Source organism: Lichenostomus cassidix, chromosome W (genome assembly GCF_008360975.1).
Source record: "Lichenostomus cassidix isolate B80296 chromosome W, HeHo_3.0, whole genome shotgun sequence".
NCBI lineage: Eukaryota > Metazoa > Chordata > Aves > Passeriformes > Meliphagidae > Lichenostomus > Lichenostomus cassidix.
The window spans coordinates 10,036,687-10,055,271 of record NC_139510.1 but is presented as its reverse complement, the minus strand read 5'-3'; the positions used below and the strand labels follow the sequence as shown (position 1 = coordinate 10,055,271).

The 18,585-nt window shown below is 43.5% G+C and overlaps 1 protein-coding gene and 1 long non-coding RNA gene across 2 annotated transcripts in view; one reads left to right on the top strand and one right to left on the bottom strand.

Annotated features, from left to right (window-relative positions):
• Nucleotides 1-18,585, top strand: part of LOC146425468 (uncharacterized) — a 363,886-nt gene that overhangs the window by 33,981 nt on the left and 311,320 nt on the right. The window lies entirely within an intron of this gene.
• On the bottom strand, nt 6,811-11,688 carry LOC146425473 (uncharacterized). The gene is made up of 2 exons (XM_085041467.1): nt 11,440-11,688; nt 6,811-8,238 (listed from the first exon to the last, which is right to left on the bottom strand). Exons 1-2 carry the CDS (start codon nt 11,686-11,688, stop codon nt 6,811-6,813), a joined length of 1,677 nt encoding a protein of 558 aa, XP_084897593.1.

Sequence of the window (18,585 nt, the reverse complement as noted above, 5' to 3'; positions counted from 1 at the left end):
GAGCTTTAGGCATTAAAAAGGGGATTGGAAATATTAGCTAACAGCACTGGAACCTTATACACCGACTCTAGATATGCCTATGGAGTTGTCCATACCTTTGGAAAAATTTAGGAGGAGAGGGGACTGTAAAACTCTAAAGGTAAAGGCTTAATACATGAAGGGTTAATTTTAGAAATTTTAGAGGCTTTAAAGAAACCAAGAGAAATCACAGTGGTATATGTAAAAGGTCATCAAGCAGGAATGTCATTAGAAGTGAGAGGGAATCGTCTAGCAGATAGGGAGGCAAAGGAGGCTGCAGAAGAAGGAGTAGAAAAGATAATGGTGGTCAGAAGGAATGAAGAAGAACAAGAGGTCCCCATTTTTAGTAAGGCTGAGGAAGAAGTGATAAGGTCATTGGGAGGGGAGAAAGACCAGCAAGGCCGATGGAAACTCCCAGATGGAAGGCAGATGTTAAATAAGGCATTGACTTGAGAGGTATTAGAAGGTTTACATCGAAGTACACATTGGGGCTCACAAGCCCTTTGTGATCAGTTTTTAAGGACTTTTGGATGTGTAGGGGTGCACAAATTGGCAAAAAGGGTAACTGAAGGGTGTTTGGTGTGCCAAAAGGTTAATAGAAAAGTGATGAGAAAAACCATACCTGGAGGTTTAGGGATAGCCATGAGACCTTTTCAACATGTTCAAATTGATTTTACTGAATTGCCTCAAATACAACGGTGGAAATATTTATTAGTGATTGTGGATCATCTTACACACTGGGTGGAGGCAATACCAACTGTAAATGCAACAGCAAATGCAGTGAGCAAAGTGTTATTAGAACACATTGTCCCCAGGTATGGTATTATAAATAAAATAGATTCAGACTGAGGAACCCACTTTACCTCCCAAATTTTACAGAAATTGGCTAAAAATCTCGGCATTGAATGGAAATTTCACACCCCTTGGCATCCACAAAGTTCCGTCCGAGTGGAAAGAATGACTCAAACTTTAAAAGTGACTCTGACAAAATTAATGTTGGAAACTAAAATGTCTTGGGTTAAATGTCTGCCCTTGGCCTTACTGAGGATTCGAACTCAGCCAAGAGCTGATTTAGGGGTCTTGCCCTATGAGATGCTGTTTGGGCTGCCTTTTATGATCAATAAGCATGAAATGGCCACTCGGGAAGGTGGAGAAGCCTGCACCGATAAATATTTGACTACCATCGCTAAAAATCTGGAGAATCTGAGATCACGAGGATTGATCCCCCAGACAACTCCCCTAGATTTTAAAATTCACAAAGTTAATCCTGGTAACTGGGTGTTGGTGAAGACCTGGAAAGAGAAATCTCTAACTCCTCAATGGGAGGGTCCATTTCATGTGCAGCTAACCACCAAAGCAGCTGTAAGGACCCAAGAAAAAGGCTGGGTACATGCCACCTGAATAAAGGGACCGGTAGAACCGCCTGAGGACTGGACAGTGACATCACCACCCGGAAACCTCACAGTCATCCTAAAGAAAAGACCACAAGCAGACATTCAACCAAGATAAACCCAGAGACTGAATTATCAAAGAGTATCCCTGCATAATTAATTAATGTTATTACTGTTCCTGATACTGTTAGCTCATTTAAATGAAGTTGAAGTTTATATCTTGCATCTTCAGAATTAATGTTATTACTGTTCCTGATACTGTTAACAGTCTTGTGTGATTGATATTAGAAGCTCATTTAATTGAAGTTGAAGTTTATATCTTACCTCTTCAGAAGTAGCTGAACCTTCATCGCCTGAAGAATTGTTAATAAAAACATCCTAACTAACCAGCCTAGTTATTAGGATTCGCAGATCTGAGACAGAGAGAAGGAGAATATGGGCCTGAACAGGAGGACAGAAGTAGAGGGTGAGAGGAAGCCATGGAAGTGGTAGTTGTCCTTGCTTTGTGACATCCCCTCTGCAGGCTGCAACCCTTGCAGGAATGGTGGGAGGAAGGGCGCCTCAGCTCAGGCTAATAGTACCTCTACTCTGTATGGTCATAGTCCATCCTCTTGGAGCTGACACAAACTCCTGTGGGCCATGTTATCAGATTAAAGCATATTGGCTGGCCAAAAATGTTAGAACATATGCTCAAAAATCAGGCGGTGAATGTCCAGACCAAGAAAGTTAGATCTGTTTTGAATCACAGATAATTACGAAAGCCAAATGTTGTAACAAAAAGAAAGAGGAGGGATTTGTTATAAATGAAATCACGTAGTTGACTTTCGTAAAGGGTTATGAGGTTTTTGTTATGGTTATTTGTTAATATGTTATGTCTAATTTTTAAGTGTTATGGTTGACAGAAGAGGGCGGGGCAAGCAGCCAATCCATCAGAAGACAATGAGCCAATCGGAGCACCTGAAGGAGGCGGGGTTAGGGGTTATAAAAACTGCCTCCCCTGGCCCAAGAGTGTGCCTCTGGCTACCCCACATCGGTGGCTAAGCACCCAGTGCTGCACTTCGCTTTGTGTAACTGCGGACACCCACCCTAAGCCTTGTATCATTATTTTGTACTCTGAAAAAGAGTGAATAAACTCTTTCAAAAGTTTAAGTAGTGAGACGACGTTTCTCACAGGACACAAAGGGAAAAGATGGCAGCAGACCTCCCCGCTCTTACGTCTCGGATGGTGGCAGCTCCACTGAGAAAGGTGGCTGGCATACTCTGGCAGCTGGTACAGTAAAGGGCTAGAACTCGTGGAGGGACTTTGCCTTCCCCTCAGGAGAAGACGGCAAGGCAAGGCAGCTGACTGGAGCAACTCAGACTCTGTGCCTTCTCACCTCAGCCGGACACTGCTGGCGGGCTAGGATTACCCCATGGAGTGGGGCCACTCTGCTCCTCTTGACGGGATGCCGCAGCTCCAGACAGGTATTGCAAAATTCACTCTGAAACAGTTTTTGATTGTGAAATGCATCTTCTCAGGTTGCTGCTGTTGGGAGCCCAGTAAACGTGCCCAAAACCAACCCCTCTGGAGGTCAGAGAGAAACAGGAAAAAAAAGTGAAACGTAGTCTCTGCCTTGAGCAAAAACCACCAGACAAAAGAGACAGCTGTCCCTGCATACTCTGACTTTAAAAATCCTGGGTACTTTACCCCTTGCATTTTTTTTTTCCATCAGCAGAGTCTTAAAGCAACAGTAACAATTTTTTGGCACAGATAGATATGGAATGCAATAACATTTTGGGTTACTCAGGACAGAAATGCATAACTTAGTCTCTGAATAGCGCTAACAGACTGTCTCTGAATAGCAGTTTTCAAAATGCCTAATGATACTGCATAATTACGTAAGGAAAATTAAACCACAAACACCAGATGTTTATGTCCAAAAAGGAGACAGAGGAGTCCTGTAACTTTATTCATGAATAAAGGGAGAGGTCATGGGACAGTTTGCCATGGGGTCTCTCAAATTGATAGAGGATGCAGCCTCTTTTTATCCTAATTTCCCAGCCGCATTTCCCTCTCTCTTTCCTCATTGGCTGAGGTACTCAAAAGGTACAGACTTTCCAAATTGCCTAATACAGACGCCCTTCTAATGTACATCCCCCCGCCTTTTTATGTTTTCTTTGGGTCACTGTTCTTTTTCTTAAGTCCAGGGATTTAACACGGCCTTGGGTGAGGAACAGTCTGTGTCAATTAATGGAATTCCTCTGAAATTTATGGTTTCTCCCATTGCTTCTTTCACCGATCAGTATCTGGCCTTATCTACCAGCAGTCCTCACAGTTTGTAAAGTGTGAAGAACGAGGTTCACTCTCCTGTTAGGATTAAAAAGGTTTAATAAAAGACAATAGGGGACAGATAAAAGTAAAAGGTCAGTGCTGGGTGCTTTGGCATTCAGCCAAAAAAGCACACCTGGTATGGACAGACACCCTTTACATACCCTTCAGCCTAATGCATATTCATAAACAGTTATACATATTCATATTTTTCTCCAAACTATTTTGCATGTTCTGGGAACTGATATGCCTCCTCGGAGCATGTGCAGTCGTCTTACATTGATCCTGTTATCGCTCCCAGATTGTGGTCCCTACAGGCAACAGGTGCTGATAGTTGGAGTGTCAGAGGCAGGGTCCGTTCGTGGGATGTTATCTGGTTCAAGCAGACAGTTCAAGCATTCTAATGAAACTGTAACAGGTATTTTACTACTATTAAACTCAGCTAGTACTAGAAAGAAAGACCTTAGTCATCATTACACAGCAATTTTTCACAACCAGGCTACCTCTATAAGAAAATAATTAAAACAATACACATAGTATCCATTATAATATTTGCGAAAAGCCAACATCATGACATGTATTTATCACAATTCCTCCTCTTTCTCTTTTTACAAATCATTTGGCTTGAGCAGTAATTCTTGTTTTTTTATCTCCACCATTCACTCATTTCTTTCACAAATCAACCTTGCTTCCTCAAAGGGGTCCTTTTTATTATTTTGTTTCTTTAACACCATGATCTTTTGTGCCGTTCCAGATGCAGCCAATTTTGGGTCCACAGGCATAGTAACTACTTGCATACCTTGGACTACACTGATGATTAGCAGAATAAAACAGGGGATCAGGCAAGGAAGAAATATCAAACCAGCTGTTGTGCATAAAAGGAAGAAGCCTAGCTTTTTTCACCATTCTACTCCCAATGCATTATCCCACCAGTTATTCTTTAGCATTGATTCCCATTTTTGGACCGGTACATGGGCTATTTTTCTGATATCCTTGGCTATATCTAGGACGGCATCTCCATGATCATCTATTTTTAAACAACAATCTGATGTATTAAATTTTCCACAGACACCCCCTTCTTCAGCTAATAAATAGTCTAAAGCCAACCTATTCTGATAAACTGCAGCTCTTGTTTGCCTTTGTTGATCTGATATCAACTCCAATGCCCAAGCAGTTTTGTTCGTTATTATTTCTACAACTGCTTGGAGTCTTATGATATGATTAAGCATATAAATTGGAGTGTGATATCCCCAACTCCCATCTTGTGCCCAGGTGGCTGGCCCATGTGTTTCCAGTATGCGTTCAGGAGGCCATTCCTCCTCTCCCCATTTTTGAAATCCACCAATCACTGTTCTTTTATTTCTTTTTAAATCCTCATAAACTGATACTCCTAGTTGATCTCCATCTGGTCCTGGTAAGCAGAAAAATCCTGGCTGTATGATCCCCAGAGTACAACTCCCTTCCCACCGGGGAGGGAGTTTTGGGTATGCTCTTTTCCCACATACCCAAAATAAGCCATCTGGTGCTTTCCAATAATCATTTCTCTGTTGATTTATATTCTCCCAGAATTTGGATATTTCTGGGATCCCAGAATAAGGATTCTTGCCTGTATCATTATTGAAACAGTCTGATTTCATTATTATACTTACACTTTTTCTCTTTTGCTTTTTTCTGGGCCCAATACAGAGTTGGTTTTGGGATCCACCATGTAAAAGTTCCATTACTAACTTTATACCTCTTACAGGGAGTATTTCCTACTTTGTGAGGAAAAAGTTTTCCCTGTGCGCCAGAGACATTCTTCTCCTATCACTGTTGAACTCAAAATCCACCCTTCTGGTTGGTTTTCTAACGAGATGCGGCGCGAGGGAAAACTCACAGGCAGTCTCAATATGAGATATAAAGTAAGCTCCAACTTTATTTCGCTAAACGAGAGACTTATGTACTGTTACAGAAGTTTCTATTCATAGATACACACGCACACCTGCAGCTGTTCTCACACGCTCAGGGATCCTCCTGCTAACTCCCTTATTCTTTTCTCATAACACTCCTGACTCCTAATCTTTCTCATGGCATTCTTCCCACAGAGCATTCTCAGGCAAACCAAATCACTACAGCTTGTCGGAATTTTACTGAGGCCTGGGAATACTGAAGCCTTGCTCAGCTCTGTTCGGTTAGCATGAGTTTTGCTGGAAAACTATGTTTTCCAACAATTCCCCCGTTTCTCTTGTGAGAACAGACATTGTCTTGTTATCAGATTAATTTGCTTTGCTATAAGTAATTTTTATTATTAGATTTGTTATAAGTTTACTTAAGGAAATTTCATTAGTTAAATGTGTTGCCATGGTCTGGAAATTATCATTACTGAAAACATTCACTTCACAGGTAAAACTTAGAGAACCTTTCCCGGGTAAGGACCCCAAGTTAACCTGGAAGAAGGTTTAACTTTTGTAAACTCAATTTGGTAAATAGAAATTATTTGATCACATTTTGGTGCAAAACACTTTGGACTCATGGCATGTTTCCCAGCCAGTTAGAACCAAAGCTTGGCCAGAGCTTAGGTGCTAAGTGGAAGGGTTTTCTTAGAACATCTTATAAATAAGCTTTGATTAATATCAATAAGGAGAGTATCTTAACATGTTACCATTTTTGTAGATAACTATATAAGGTGAGATGAAGTATTTGAAAATGGTAGATATTATTACTTAACTTTAACTAAAAAGATAAAACTGCAAAGCTTTTGTGAATAATAATATAAACTAACAAATTTGAAACTTAAAATTAATATCACCGAAAATGAATAAAACTTAATCTTAATAAATCTTATTTTTGAACTAACAATTAAGACTTAACTATAATGGAATCTAAAATTTATATTACTTTAACAACTTAACGCTAACAAGATTTAAAACTTAAAATTAACATCACTTAATATTACTTAACAGAATCTTAACTTTAATAGAACTTACAACTTAATAGAATTCAAATCTACTATTACTTAACTTTAACAGAATCTATGCTTAATCAAAAGTACTTAACAGGTAATTTAAATTGTTCAATATAACTTTACAACTTATGGTCTAAGTGCTACTTAGCCTAACAGTGATCTTGCTCGCACAATTCTTCTAATAAATCATGTCCGTGATCTTTAAGCCATTGTGTAACAATTCCCCCTTTTCTCTTTTGGGCGAGCAAGACTCCGTCAGTTGTTTGATCAATTTGTTTAACAACACACTTATAAGTAATTTTCACTGCAATAACTACTAATATAAGAATCAATAACCAACGTAGACCTTCTTTAATCAAGGGTATCAACCATGGTGACAGACCTCCAAACAGGGATGATAACCATTTGTCTAAGGGATTGACATCAACTGTAATTGTGGAGGTATGCTTTTTCAACCACTCTAATTGCTTATGGATGGAATTGCTATGATCTGACAAATTAAAGCAGCACATCCCCTTAAAGTCTTTACAACCATGGCCTTGAGCTAATAATAAGAAATCAATAGCAGCTCGATTTTGAAGCACGGCATGTCGCAAACTCTTTTGGTCCAGCAGCAATTGGGAAAGGATATTAGTAGTAACATTTGCTTGTTTAACTGTCCAACATGCAAGTTTTTCAATTTGCCTGAGGGCTCTTGCAGCAGCTATTCCGGGGGTAAACAGGGAGGTGAATACTTTAGCTGTTACTGACCATAATTCAACATCATCTTTGCACCGTGAATTCAATTGGTGAGACAGAGAGCGCCGTTGGCGTTTTGGCTCGGTGACTACGCTAAGCCACATGCGCTGGTTGGGTGCTAGAAGAGTTAGTTCTCCTAAATAACATGGCCCTCCAAAGATGTTATGAGGGACTCCTTGCCATGCTCTATCTCCGCATATTAGAAATACAGATGGGGGTAACGCTTTTGGCGTTCCGTTGTTCCAAATCGTAATTGGCGATTTCTTTATTTCAGCTCCCAAGGCACCCAAACTTTGATTAGCAGTGTTGTTACTTCCGCAATAGCCACCTTTAACATTGTATGAATAATCTGCTATATTTATCGGGCTGACATTTGTCCAGCCTTTGTTAGGATAACTTAAGGTTAGATTTTGTTGTCTATTTCCAAACCAAATGCATGTTTGGGTCCAATTGCTGGAGGTATTACCAATTTTCATGGACCCCAAGAGATGTAACTCCTCTGGGTCCCAAGGCAAGGTAGTATTTAAGTGATTGATTAGGTTTGCAGCACACCAAGAGGTGCTTTTTGCTATAGAACATTTAAGATAGGTGCTATAATTGCTAAACGCCTCAAAACTGAACAAAGGCACACCGACTAAACATGTTTTAAATGGTGCAGTAGCTGATTGCAAACTGAGGCAAAATTCTGGGTTATGCGTAGCACTGGCCCAAGTCACCCACAGGTTCTGTCTTTCTTCAACCTTCGTTATGAGGGTCGTGGCTGAGCCCGATATTAGAGCCTTGATCGCTAGCAGCACGAGGAACAGCTTTGGTCCACTTCGCAGGGACCCACTGTGTACCTGTGGATGTAAGCACACACATGTAACCACGCCCTATATATTTCACTTCTGCTGGGCCTCGCCACAGGCCTGAACACGGGTCGCGATACATGACCATCATGGGTTCCTTATGCTCTGCAGCGGGAGCTCGGCCATGCACTTGTGCGGGAGGAGAATCCTGGTCTGAAAAAATACACAAATAGTTTAACACAAACAGTGTTTTAGCTAGCCTTTCACTAACATCTCGAACATCATTAAATTTGTCTAAATATCGTTTTAGAGTCTGATTTGCTCGCTCAACAATGGCTTGTCCCGTTGGTGAATGGGGAATGCCCGTTACATGCTTGACCCCCCACTGTTGACAGAATTGTCGCATTTTTTCACCGCTATATGCGGGCCCATTGTCGGTCTTGATCTGCTGCGGCACTCCCATAACTGCGAAACAACTTGTCAAATGCCGTATGACGTGGGTGGCCTTTTCTCCTGTTTGAGCTGTGGCCCACAAAAATCTGCTGTATGTGTCAATTGTAACATGCACACATTTTAATCGACCAAACTGAGGGACATGGGTAACATCCATCTGCCAAAGTTCGCAAGGGCCTAACCCTCGTGGATTTACTCCAATTCCTAGGCCTGGTCCATGATGGCTACAACTTGGACAAGCTCTGACAATGCCTTTTGCTTCCTCCATAGTAATCTTAAATTGGTGGAAGAGTCCCTTGGCATTTTGATGAAAAGTGTTGTGAGCTTCTCTGGCCTTAACAAATTCGCTCAGTGGCACCACTACTGAAACTAAACGATCTGCTCTCTCATTGCCTTCCCCAAGGCCTTTTGACCATTTGTGGCTTCGTATGTGAATGACAGCATAGGCGCACTCTCGCTGATAAATTGCAGCCTGCAGCTGTCTCAATAGTTCAAAAAGTCGTTTGTTTTGGCAATCTTTGAGCCGGGCATCTTCAATACGCTGTACTATGCCAGTGACATACATGGAGTCAGAAATTACATTTAACTCCGTAGAGTGCCAGTTCACAAAGGCCCAAACGACTGCTGCCAGTTCCAATGTTTGCAGTGAATCTTCTTCTTTCGCCGGTAATATGTGATGATGCCATTTGCCGTCTTGCATCCAAGTTGCTGCTGCACGTCGAGATTTCCGTCCTGCATCTGTAAAAACTGTCACTGCGTTTTGCAATGGGCGCTCACTCCTTTTTGGTATTGTAATCCAATCTTGGTTACTCACCCAACGCAGGGTGGTAGATCGCAGTGGTTCCACTTTAATTTCCACTGCTTGAGACAGTAGGCTGATTTGCAGTGCTTGCGAATTCTGAAGATACCACTCGAGGTCTCGTCGTTTCATCGGCAGGTAAATGGTTTCCGGCTCTTGGCTTGTTAACTGTAAAATCCTGGTGCGACCCTTCTGGATCAATTCTGCTATGTTTTCAACCTTTTGTTGAATTGTAGTTTTGGGCTGGATGCTAGTGAACAGCCATTCCAATATTTTCACCTTGTTCTCCCTCTTTTTATTTTTGCACTGCGTAAGCGCACCAAGGATTTGTTTTTCGCCGCTTAAAATTGTAAGGTCTACTGGAATGTCCGGGTCGCAACGATCAACCCAGCGTTGTGCAATTTGTGTGCCGATTTTCTGAATAATCTGCTGTTGCAGCGGGGTTGGATGTACTGTCCGTGCTGGATCGGTGCCTTGTAGCAGTGGTCGCAAGGCATCAATGTCATCGTTTGAAATGCCAATAACTGGACGTAACCATTGAATATCGCCTAGGAGGCGTTGTGCGTCATGTAATGTCTTCACATGTGTGTTAAGCTGTAATTTTTGTGGTCTCACATGCCCTTGTGTTATTTGCCATCCTAAGTATTTCCAAACAGGAGAACGCTGGATCTTTTCAGGGGCAATGGTTAGTCCATGTCTGCCTAATTGTTGTTGAAGCATATTTTCTTGTTCGCTAGTAAAAGGTGAGGCCTGGGCAAATAAAATGTCATCCATATAGTGGTAAATCACTGTTTCAGGCCATGCTGTACGAATGGGTTGTAATGCATTGGCTACAAACAGTTGGCACAGGGTGGGGCTATTTTTCATTCCCTGTGGCAGAACAGTCCATTCGAATCTCAAGAAAGGGGCTTCTCTGTTAATTGTTGGTAGGGTAAAAGCAAATCGCGCAGTGTCCACTGGATGCAGCGGAATTGTAAAAAAGCAGTCTTTCAAATCGATGATTAACAGGTGCCATCCCTCAGGAAGCATGGCAGGGTTTGGCAATCCAGGTTGGAGGGCCCCCATTGCCTGCATTTGGGCATTAACTGCTCGCAGGTCATGTAACAGTCTATACTTGCCGGATTTTTTCTTGATGACAAAAATGGGCGTGTTCCAAGGGCTCGTGGAAGGTCGCAGGTGTCCTTGTTGCAATTGTTCTTGCACCAACAACTGTGCTTGTATTAGACTTTCCCCTTTTAGCGGCCACTGCCCTATCCATACAGGCTTGTCTGTTGTCCATGTGAGCTGGATCGGGAAAGTCCATCTGACAGCGACCGCTGGGGAAAATGCTGATTGGTTAACACGAGTCCCAGTTGGTCTAGCACATCCCGGCCAATTAAGGCATTCACCTTTTTTGGTAAGGGCATAATAGTTACATGAACTGTTGCCACCCTGCCCTCGATTGCTACTTGAATTGGGTCAGAGCTCCGCTGTACTGAAACTGATCCCCCAACGCCTTCAATTCCACTCAAAGTATGGTGATGTGGCCATTCAGTTGGCCAACAAGCAGTAGACATTATCGTAATATCTGCACCTGTATCAAGTAATGCTGGCAGTGTTTGGGAGATTTCTCCCCGAGTCCAAGTAGTTTCCACAACTGGTCGTTCTGTTAATGGAACTGTTAACATTGCAAGTTCTCCTGTAGAGCCAAATCCACCGGCTCCACGATCTACGAGTGCCTCGTGTTGTTGCATCTGTGCAACCATTTGCGGGAGCGGGACGAGTTGAGCTAGTCTTGTATTTTTAGGAATATAAATGGGGGGAAACATAGTTTGCACCATGATGTGAATTTCACCTGTAAAATCAGCATCAATTATCCCTGGTAAGACGAACAGTCCTTTTATGCTAGCAGATGAACGACCCACTAGGAGCGCGCCCACAGGTTCGTTGTTAATGCAAAGCGGGCCTTGAATCCTAGTGGGAACTTTTACAGGGCGTAAATCGATGATTGTTACACCTACTGCTGTTGCCAGGTCCAGGCCGAGGCTTCCCTTGGTGGCAGGTCGGAGGATGCTTGCTGGTCGAAGGGATTGACGGCGGGCGAGCTCATCGGCGGAGATGTCGTTGTGTATGAAGGATGAGGTGGTGGGATAGTCGCGGGGGTGAGGACTGGAGCTGCTATTTGTGTCGGGGCGCGGCGGCTGGACGCGCTCTTCTTCGCGTTTCCCGATCGCCGACAAGCTAGCGTGGCGTGGGTATCGTTGTTGCATTTCTTACACCAGACTGGATCTCTACATTGCTTCTTTGTGTGTCCTTCAAGCCCACAACGATAACACCTCGTACTTTTCCCTAATCTTTCCCCTCCTGCAGGCGAGCTAAGGGGTCGCAGTGGCCCTAAAGCAGCAAAGGCTTGAGACTGTGCTTGGGCTAATTTCTCTCCTAGTTTATCTCCCATAGCTGTCACTAACTCTGCTACAAATGCCTGGGTGCCTACCGGTACACGACTCATTCGTTCTAACATCATTTCCAGGGTAGCATTTACGGGCAGTGTGACAAGAATACTTTTCGTTTGCTGGTTACAATTTTCTGTCACACACTGGCGCAATAATGCTCCTGACATCCATGGTTCTACCCCAGCATTCAGTATTGCAGCTGAGACTTTATCAACAAAGCTAGCAAAAGACTCATCTCTGCCTTGTTTAATAGACATGTAGGACGGTGTGGGGGGGGTAGTGTGCACTCTGAAAATAGCATCTCGTGCAGTTCGCATGGATTCTATTAAAATGTCTGGACCCAATTGTAATTGTTCAATAATTGTAGCCCACCGGCCTTGGCCCATTAATTGTTCTGGAATGACCCCTTGTAAGGGGTCATTTTCCCCCCGTGGCTGGCTCGCTGACTGATGGCACAGCTCTTGCCAGTGAGCCTGCCACAGCAGCTGTTGTGACTGGGTCATAATCATTTTAATAATATTTTTGATGTCTTCTGGGCACAATATATAATTTCCCCAAATATAATTCAACATTACTCTTGTTGGTTCACCATGCAAACCTGATTCAGTGGCTGTGCTACGCAACTGCGTGAGCAGCTTCCAATCGGTAGCAGCATGGGTCGCTTGCTGCCCACCCCCTTCTATCGGTTCAAAAAGTACAGGAAATGCTTGTTCAGCTCGACTTAGTAATGTTAGTGTTTCTGCAAGTTGTATATTACCCTCTTGTACAGCTTTTTCTGCAACGCCTTTCCAATTAACTCTGCGCTTGCCTAATAATCGAGAATCGCTCTGAAGAGCCTGTCTGACACAAATTTCAGCAGGCGGGGGAGGTGCGCTGGGCCACCCCTCAGAGCTTGGTGTACTAACAGGATTTAAATCAAATGTAGTACAGTGTGTCGTTAAAGATTTCTGCGCTCCTAACACTTTGCACTTTCCCGGCGGGGGCAAGCTGGGTGGATCTGCGCCCACAGCAAGCATGCCCGGGGCAGGACGCTCAATCTCTCTCACTCCTTTTCCCAATTCAAAGTGCTCCCCCCCGGCATCAGATCCTAACTTATCAGTAGCTACGGCAGCTATTTTCTTTTCTGCTTGAAACCGTTGTAAGCAATTAATGACTTCTTTCCACAGTCTCGCTAATTTATTACACGTTTTATCACCCTCTAGCAATCCATCAAACAAGATGTGTTCAACCTTTCGCCATTCGACCTCATCAAACAATAAATCAGGGTCAGCAAACAACCCTTTATCTTTCCCTGCAGTAACTAAAGCGTTTAAGTATTTTAAAGCATCTCTGCTTACTCCGCGCTTTTCTAAAAAGCGTAATAATAAGTCTTGGGCTACCTCTGATTCCATTTTGGTCCAGCTGGTTTTCAGGGTCCTGGTCAACACCGTCTAAGCACTCGATCGAGGCTCGCAATTGCCAGAGTTGTGCAGTTTACCGAAGTATAGCCCTCACGGTAGGCAGGTACGATCCGACCTGTGTCTTCCGACCTTCCCCAATTCGGGCGAAGACTCGACACGCTGAGGCTGCACTCCCCAGCACCTCTCCGTTCGCGCCGCTCTCAGAAGCCGGGTCGTAAAACTCCGTTGTCAGGGTCCGTAGTCATCGGGGTCACCATTTAACGAGATGCGGCGCGAGGGAAAACTCACAGGCAGTCTCAATATGAGATATAAAGTAAGCTCCAACTTTATTTCGCTAAACGAGAGACTTATGTACTGTTACAGAAGTTTCTATTCATAGATACACACGCACACCTGCAGCTGTTCTCACACGCTCAGGGATCCTCCTGCTAACTCCCTTATTCTTTTCTCATAACACTCCTGACTCCTAATCTTTCTCATGGCATTCTTCCCACAGAGCATTCTCAGGCAAACCAAATCACTACAGCTTGTCGGAATTTTACTGAGGCCTGGGAATACTGAAGCCTTGCTCAGCTCTGTTCGGTTAGCATGAGTTTTGCTGGAAAACTATGTTTTCCAACAGTTTTCCCCTTTTATATTCCACTTAAGGAGTAAGATGGGGCCCAGGCTGCTGCCTTTCCATGGCCATTCTTCTGTCATTAAGGCCCCTCCACAAACCCAACAGTTGGTTATGTTTAGTTCCTTACTTATCCTCTCCTCCAATTCCACAAACAGGTTTTTCCCAATTCTTGAGATATCTACCTCTTTTTCTAGTTGCTGCCTGAGTTTCGTATACAGATCCTGACGTGGAGCTGATACAGAGTTGGACTGCTGTGCTGGCTTCGCCTTCTTGCTTACTATTTGTTCTTTTACCAAATCCTGAACTCTACCCTTAAGGGCGAATGTAAAACAAACCCACCTTTCTCCCTTTGGACATTCACTTCCCAACCTATTACCACTCATTCCTAAATTCTCTGCAATCCAATATTTTTTCCCATTTTGCATACAGGTACCTAGTTTGGATGGGTTATAACAGCGGCTGTTGATGTGGGTGTGAGTAATAAGAAAGGAACCTCAGGTTCTTTCCATGTAAAGCATTCGGTAGCACTTGTGACATGATTGTGCTGGCATCCCAGAAGGGAAGAGACAAAAAATGAGTGACAAAAGAAGGAGTAATAGAGGTCCGGTATGGCTTATACCCCCACCTCCCATGCCTATGGGGTTGCTACCCATAGCAGGTGTATGTGATCTTCTTGGTGGCGAGTACAGTGGCCAATCCTGGTCTTGCCCTCTATCTCCTCGTCACTTCCTTTTTGCTATTTTCCAGGCAAATTGCTTTTGACACTTTTTAATTGTAGTTTCCCACTGTTCCTTAGGCACCCCCCACACAACAGGTACTAGTAATTCCCATCCACAGAGAAAAGTTATTTTTTCAGTCCTTTCTAGTTCTGCTTGGGCTGGAAATAAATCTGATACCCGGCACTTTCTACAACAAGGGTGCCATTTTTGTGAACTACAATACCAATTTTTCCCACATCTTATGCATTTACATTTAACCCAGCGAGCATGTCCAGTATGGGGATGTTTCAAACAGGGTATATGGTACGGTACTGATGGAGGTTGTAATATCTCTTCTTTATACAAGTCACAGGCTAAAGCAAAAAAAAATGAGGACCCTCTGCCCGAAACAGTCCTGAACCTCTGGTTTGGGATGGAAGTATTCCTCCCCAAGGGGGTATCGGAGGCTCCTCAAAACTTGTCCAGGTGGCACTTGGAACCACTGATATAAACTTGGCCTTACTTCCCAATTAGGTGTGATCCTCAGTACATTTTCTGGATCATTTAGGTCTTCCCAGTTCATTACCACCCAGTCCTTGTTAAAGAGTCAACTTGGTATCACCTGTCTTAGATGTCATAGTCCACTCCTTATGTTCCTCCACAAGTCCCTTGATCCTGCTGGCGTGGATCCACCCTCTTTCTCTGGTCCAGACTGCTGCCTTGGTTGTCAGTAGTACCTGAAAAGGACCTTCCCATTGTGGAATTAAAGATTGCTCTTTCCACGTTTTCACCAGCACCCATTCCCCTGGATGGATATTATGAATCTTAAATTCTAAGGGTGTGGTTTGAGGGATTATCCCTTTCAACCTCAAATTTTCAAGTGTTTTTGCAATTGTGGTGACATATTTTCTAACACTTACTTCTCCCATTTCATAAGTAGCAGTTTCATGTTGGGTGGTCAGAAAGGGTAGCCCAAACATCATCTCATAAGGTGACACTCCCAGGTCTGACCTGGGTTGTGTTTGGATTCTCAACAGAGCCAATGGTAAACATTTTACCCAGGACATTTGAGTTTCAATCATCAGTTTTGTTAAAGTGTTTTTTAAAGTCTGGTTCATTCTCTCTACCCTACCCGAACTCTGTGGATGCCACGGGGTATGTAATTCCCATTTTATTCCCAAGGCTAGAGTTATCTGCTGTAATACTCTTGATGTAAAATGTGTCCCCCTATCTGATTTTATTCTATTAACCATTCCATACCTGGGAATAATTTGTTCCAAAAGGGTTTTACATACTACATTAGCTGTAGCTCTGATAGGAGGGACTGCTTCTACCCAATGAGTCAAATGGTCTACTATTACCAATAGAAACTTCCACCTCTGTACTTGGGGAAGTTCAGTAAAGTCCACTTGGATACTCTAGAATGGTCTCAGAGCTAATTCATGACCCCCTGGGGTCATTTTCTCATTACTTTTCATTTACTTTTTGGCAAGTTAAGCATTTTTCAGTTACTTGTTTTGCCACTCTAAAAGACCTCAATACATCCATAATTCCTTAAAAAAAAAAGATCACATAATGCCTGAGTACCCCAATGAGTCTTTTGATGCATATTTTCTAATATTGTTCTAGTTAGTGGCTTATTAAGCAACTGCCTCCCATCAGAAAGCCTCCACTTCCCAGACTGATCTTGAATTTTACTGCTTGAGTATATCTTTCAATCCATAATCTACAGTATCCCAATAATCTAAGTAGTCTTCTTACTTCCTTCTTTGAAGAAGGAGGGGGGAGAGATAAAATCCCTGCAATCCTCTCAGGATTTAGCTTCTGGTTGCCTTTACTTATCCCTTTGATTAATAAATTACGATAATCAATTATATGCCCCTTCCCTGCCTCCTCGTTGTGATTCCAGTTAGGAGGTGCTATTGGCATCTTCTGGTCTCCTGGGGGACCTTGTATATTATCTCTTTCCCAAATTCTCATTCCAGCAGCTCTAATCATCTGCCTCTCTTCTTGGGAAAACATAATACTCATTATATCTCTTCCCAAGTATAAATATTGGGGCTTAAAAATTGATCTAATGTCTCACCTACACCTATGGGATCCTTTAATAATCCTTTAATTTCCTTCTTAAAATTTATGATTTCAGAGGAGGTCAGAGGGGCATTTACGAAACCTATGACCCCTCCCTTTCTGCTCTTCAATCCCCATAACCTTAGAGGAGACCCTTTTCCCTTGTTTTGGAGTAGTGGCAGGGGAGGGATTATTAAGCTGCCTTTGAGTCCTGACTGAGTTTCTTCTAGTATTCTGATACGATGTCCCGTTATAGAAATTCGGGGCTTCCGGAGTCAGGGCAGAAGCGGAAGAGGCAGCTGAGTCCTCCAGGGTCATAGAGTTGGGACCGGAAGTGGATTGAGGAGCCGGCGGAAACGGAACTACAGTAGGTTGCACACTTCCGGTTTCCACTCGGTCTGGGGAGCGGGCCAGGGCTGGGCCGGCTGGCTGCATTACAGGGGACCCCAGCGTGGATGCAGTAGGATCGGGGGCATGGGTTAGGGAGCCCGGCTGAAGTGGGGTCGCCACGTGTCTGGGAGCTATAGCATTTAAGCCCAGCGGGACTCCGGCATGTCCAGCGGCTGGGGGGGGCAAAGCGGCGCCCGCCGGCCCCTACACAAACGGAGGTGGGAGCGATTCCAGCAGATCCCACCCTTTCCTTTCTTTCTCCTTTGCTTGTTCTGTCTCTGGGGTTTTTGCCACCTTAAAGACTTTTACTCCCAAGGGTCCCGTTTCCCCTGTCCAACAAGAGGCATATTCCCTCTCTTCTGGATTAATTGGTTCTTTTGAGTTTATAAATTGGTTCAAAGCCTGGCAAATCCAAGCTTCAAAAGGCCCATACCTAGGCCAGTAGACATGGTCTGATCTTATTTTTGCCCTTGGCCATTTGTATAATACAATACTGAATCATCTTTACTTTATCTTTCTTCTCTCTTCGAGGGCCACTCTCCCAATTAGCTAACTTAATCCCCAGTGGGCTGTCCTGGGGTATATCTGCTATTATTTTTGTACTCCCTTTTTCCCCTGAATTTATTCTACTTCCTTTTTGTCCCATTTTTCCTTTTCCTCCCTGGCCCCTTTCTTTGTTCTCACCCACGCCTCTACCTTTTTATAACACAAAAAAACCTTTCCTGTATATTATATCCACCTCCTTTCAAATACCAGAGTTTAAATTAATCACTTGTTTTTCCATTCATTCACATTCTCCCACCTTTATTTTCTTATCTCATTCATTCTCACTCACAACAATACAATAATAAAACAATTTTTACTTTTTAACTGATTCCTCACAGATTTTGTGTTTTAAATAAAATGGTAAACTCTTAAATATGGTCCTCCAGTCCCAGATTCTCTTGGGTCTGCTATTCCACACTTCCCGTCCAGAGTACTTTTTCTCTAGTCTTTGTGTGCTTTTACCCTCAATCTGGCAATTTTTCCCTTACTTGGAATTTGGGGACTTTACTCCCGTCCCCTGTCTCCCAGTGGATTTCTACCAGGAAACTCCGGGTTCCTTTTCCTAGGAGTCCAACCCCTTCCCTGGGACCCCGTCCCGGTTAGCCCTCCTAGTAAACTTTACTAGGAAATCCCTGGCTCCTTTTTCCTAGGGGTCCGACCCCTTCCCTGGGACCCATCCCAGTTAGCCCCGGGGGATCTTTCATTCCTTTTTTTCTCTCCCTTCGTCTCCTTCCTGGCCGTGTTTCTCGCCAAACATCGGAACTGCAGTATCAGAGACCCCTCACTCGCTTCGCATGTCTGGAACCAGCCTGCATCTCACACACACACACAGTCAATCCCCCGTATCCGCCCCTTCCCAGAAAATACTCACAATCCGTGTTTTCTGTCAGAATCTTCGTGCACAAAAAATTTGTTGGGCTTCACTGCCGCAGCTTTTTATGGAGCCTTCCCTCTTTCTTTTTGCTTTTATTCGTCCCTTCTTGTTCAAGGG

What these genes read in the sequence shown, in the direction of transcription:
- LOC146425473 (XM_085041467.1), bottom strand. Translation starts at nt 11,688, where the DNA reads ATGCAACAACGATACCCACGCCACGCTAGCTTGTCGGCGATCGGGAAA. An exon ending in GCCTGGACCTGGCAACAGCA is followed by an intron (nt 8,239 to 11,439) that starts GTAGGTGTAACA and finishes TTACATCCACAG; the next exon opens with GTACACAGTGGGTCCCTGCG.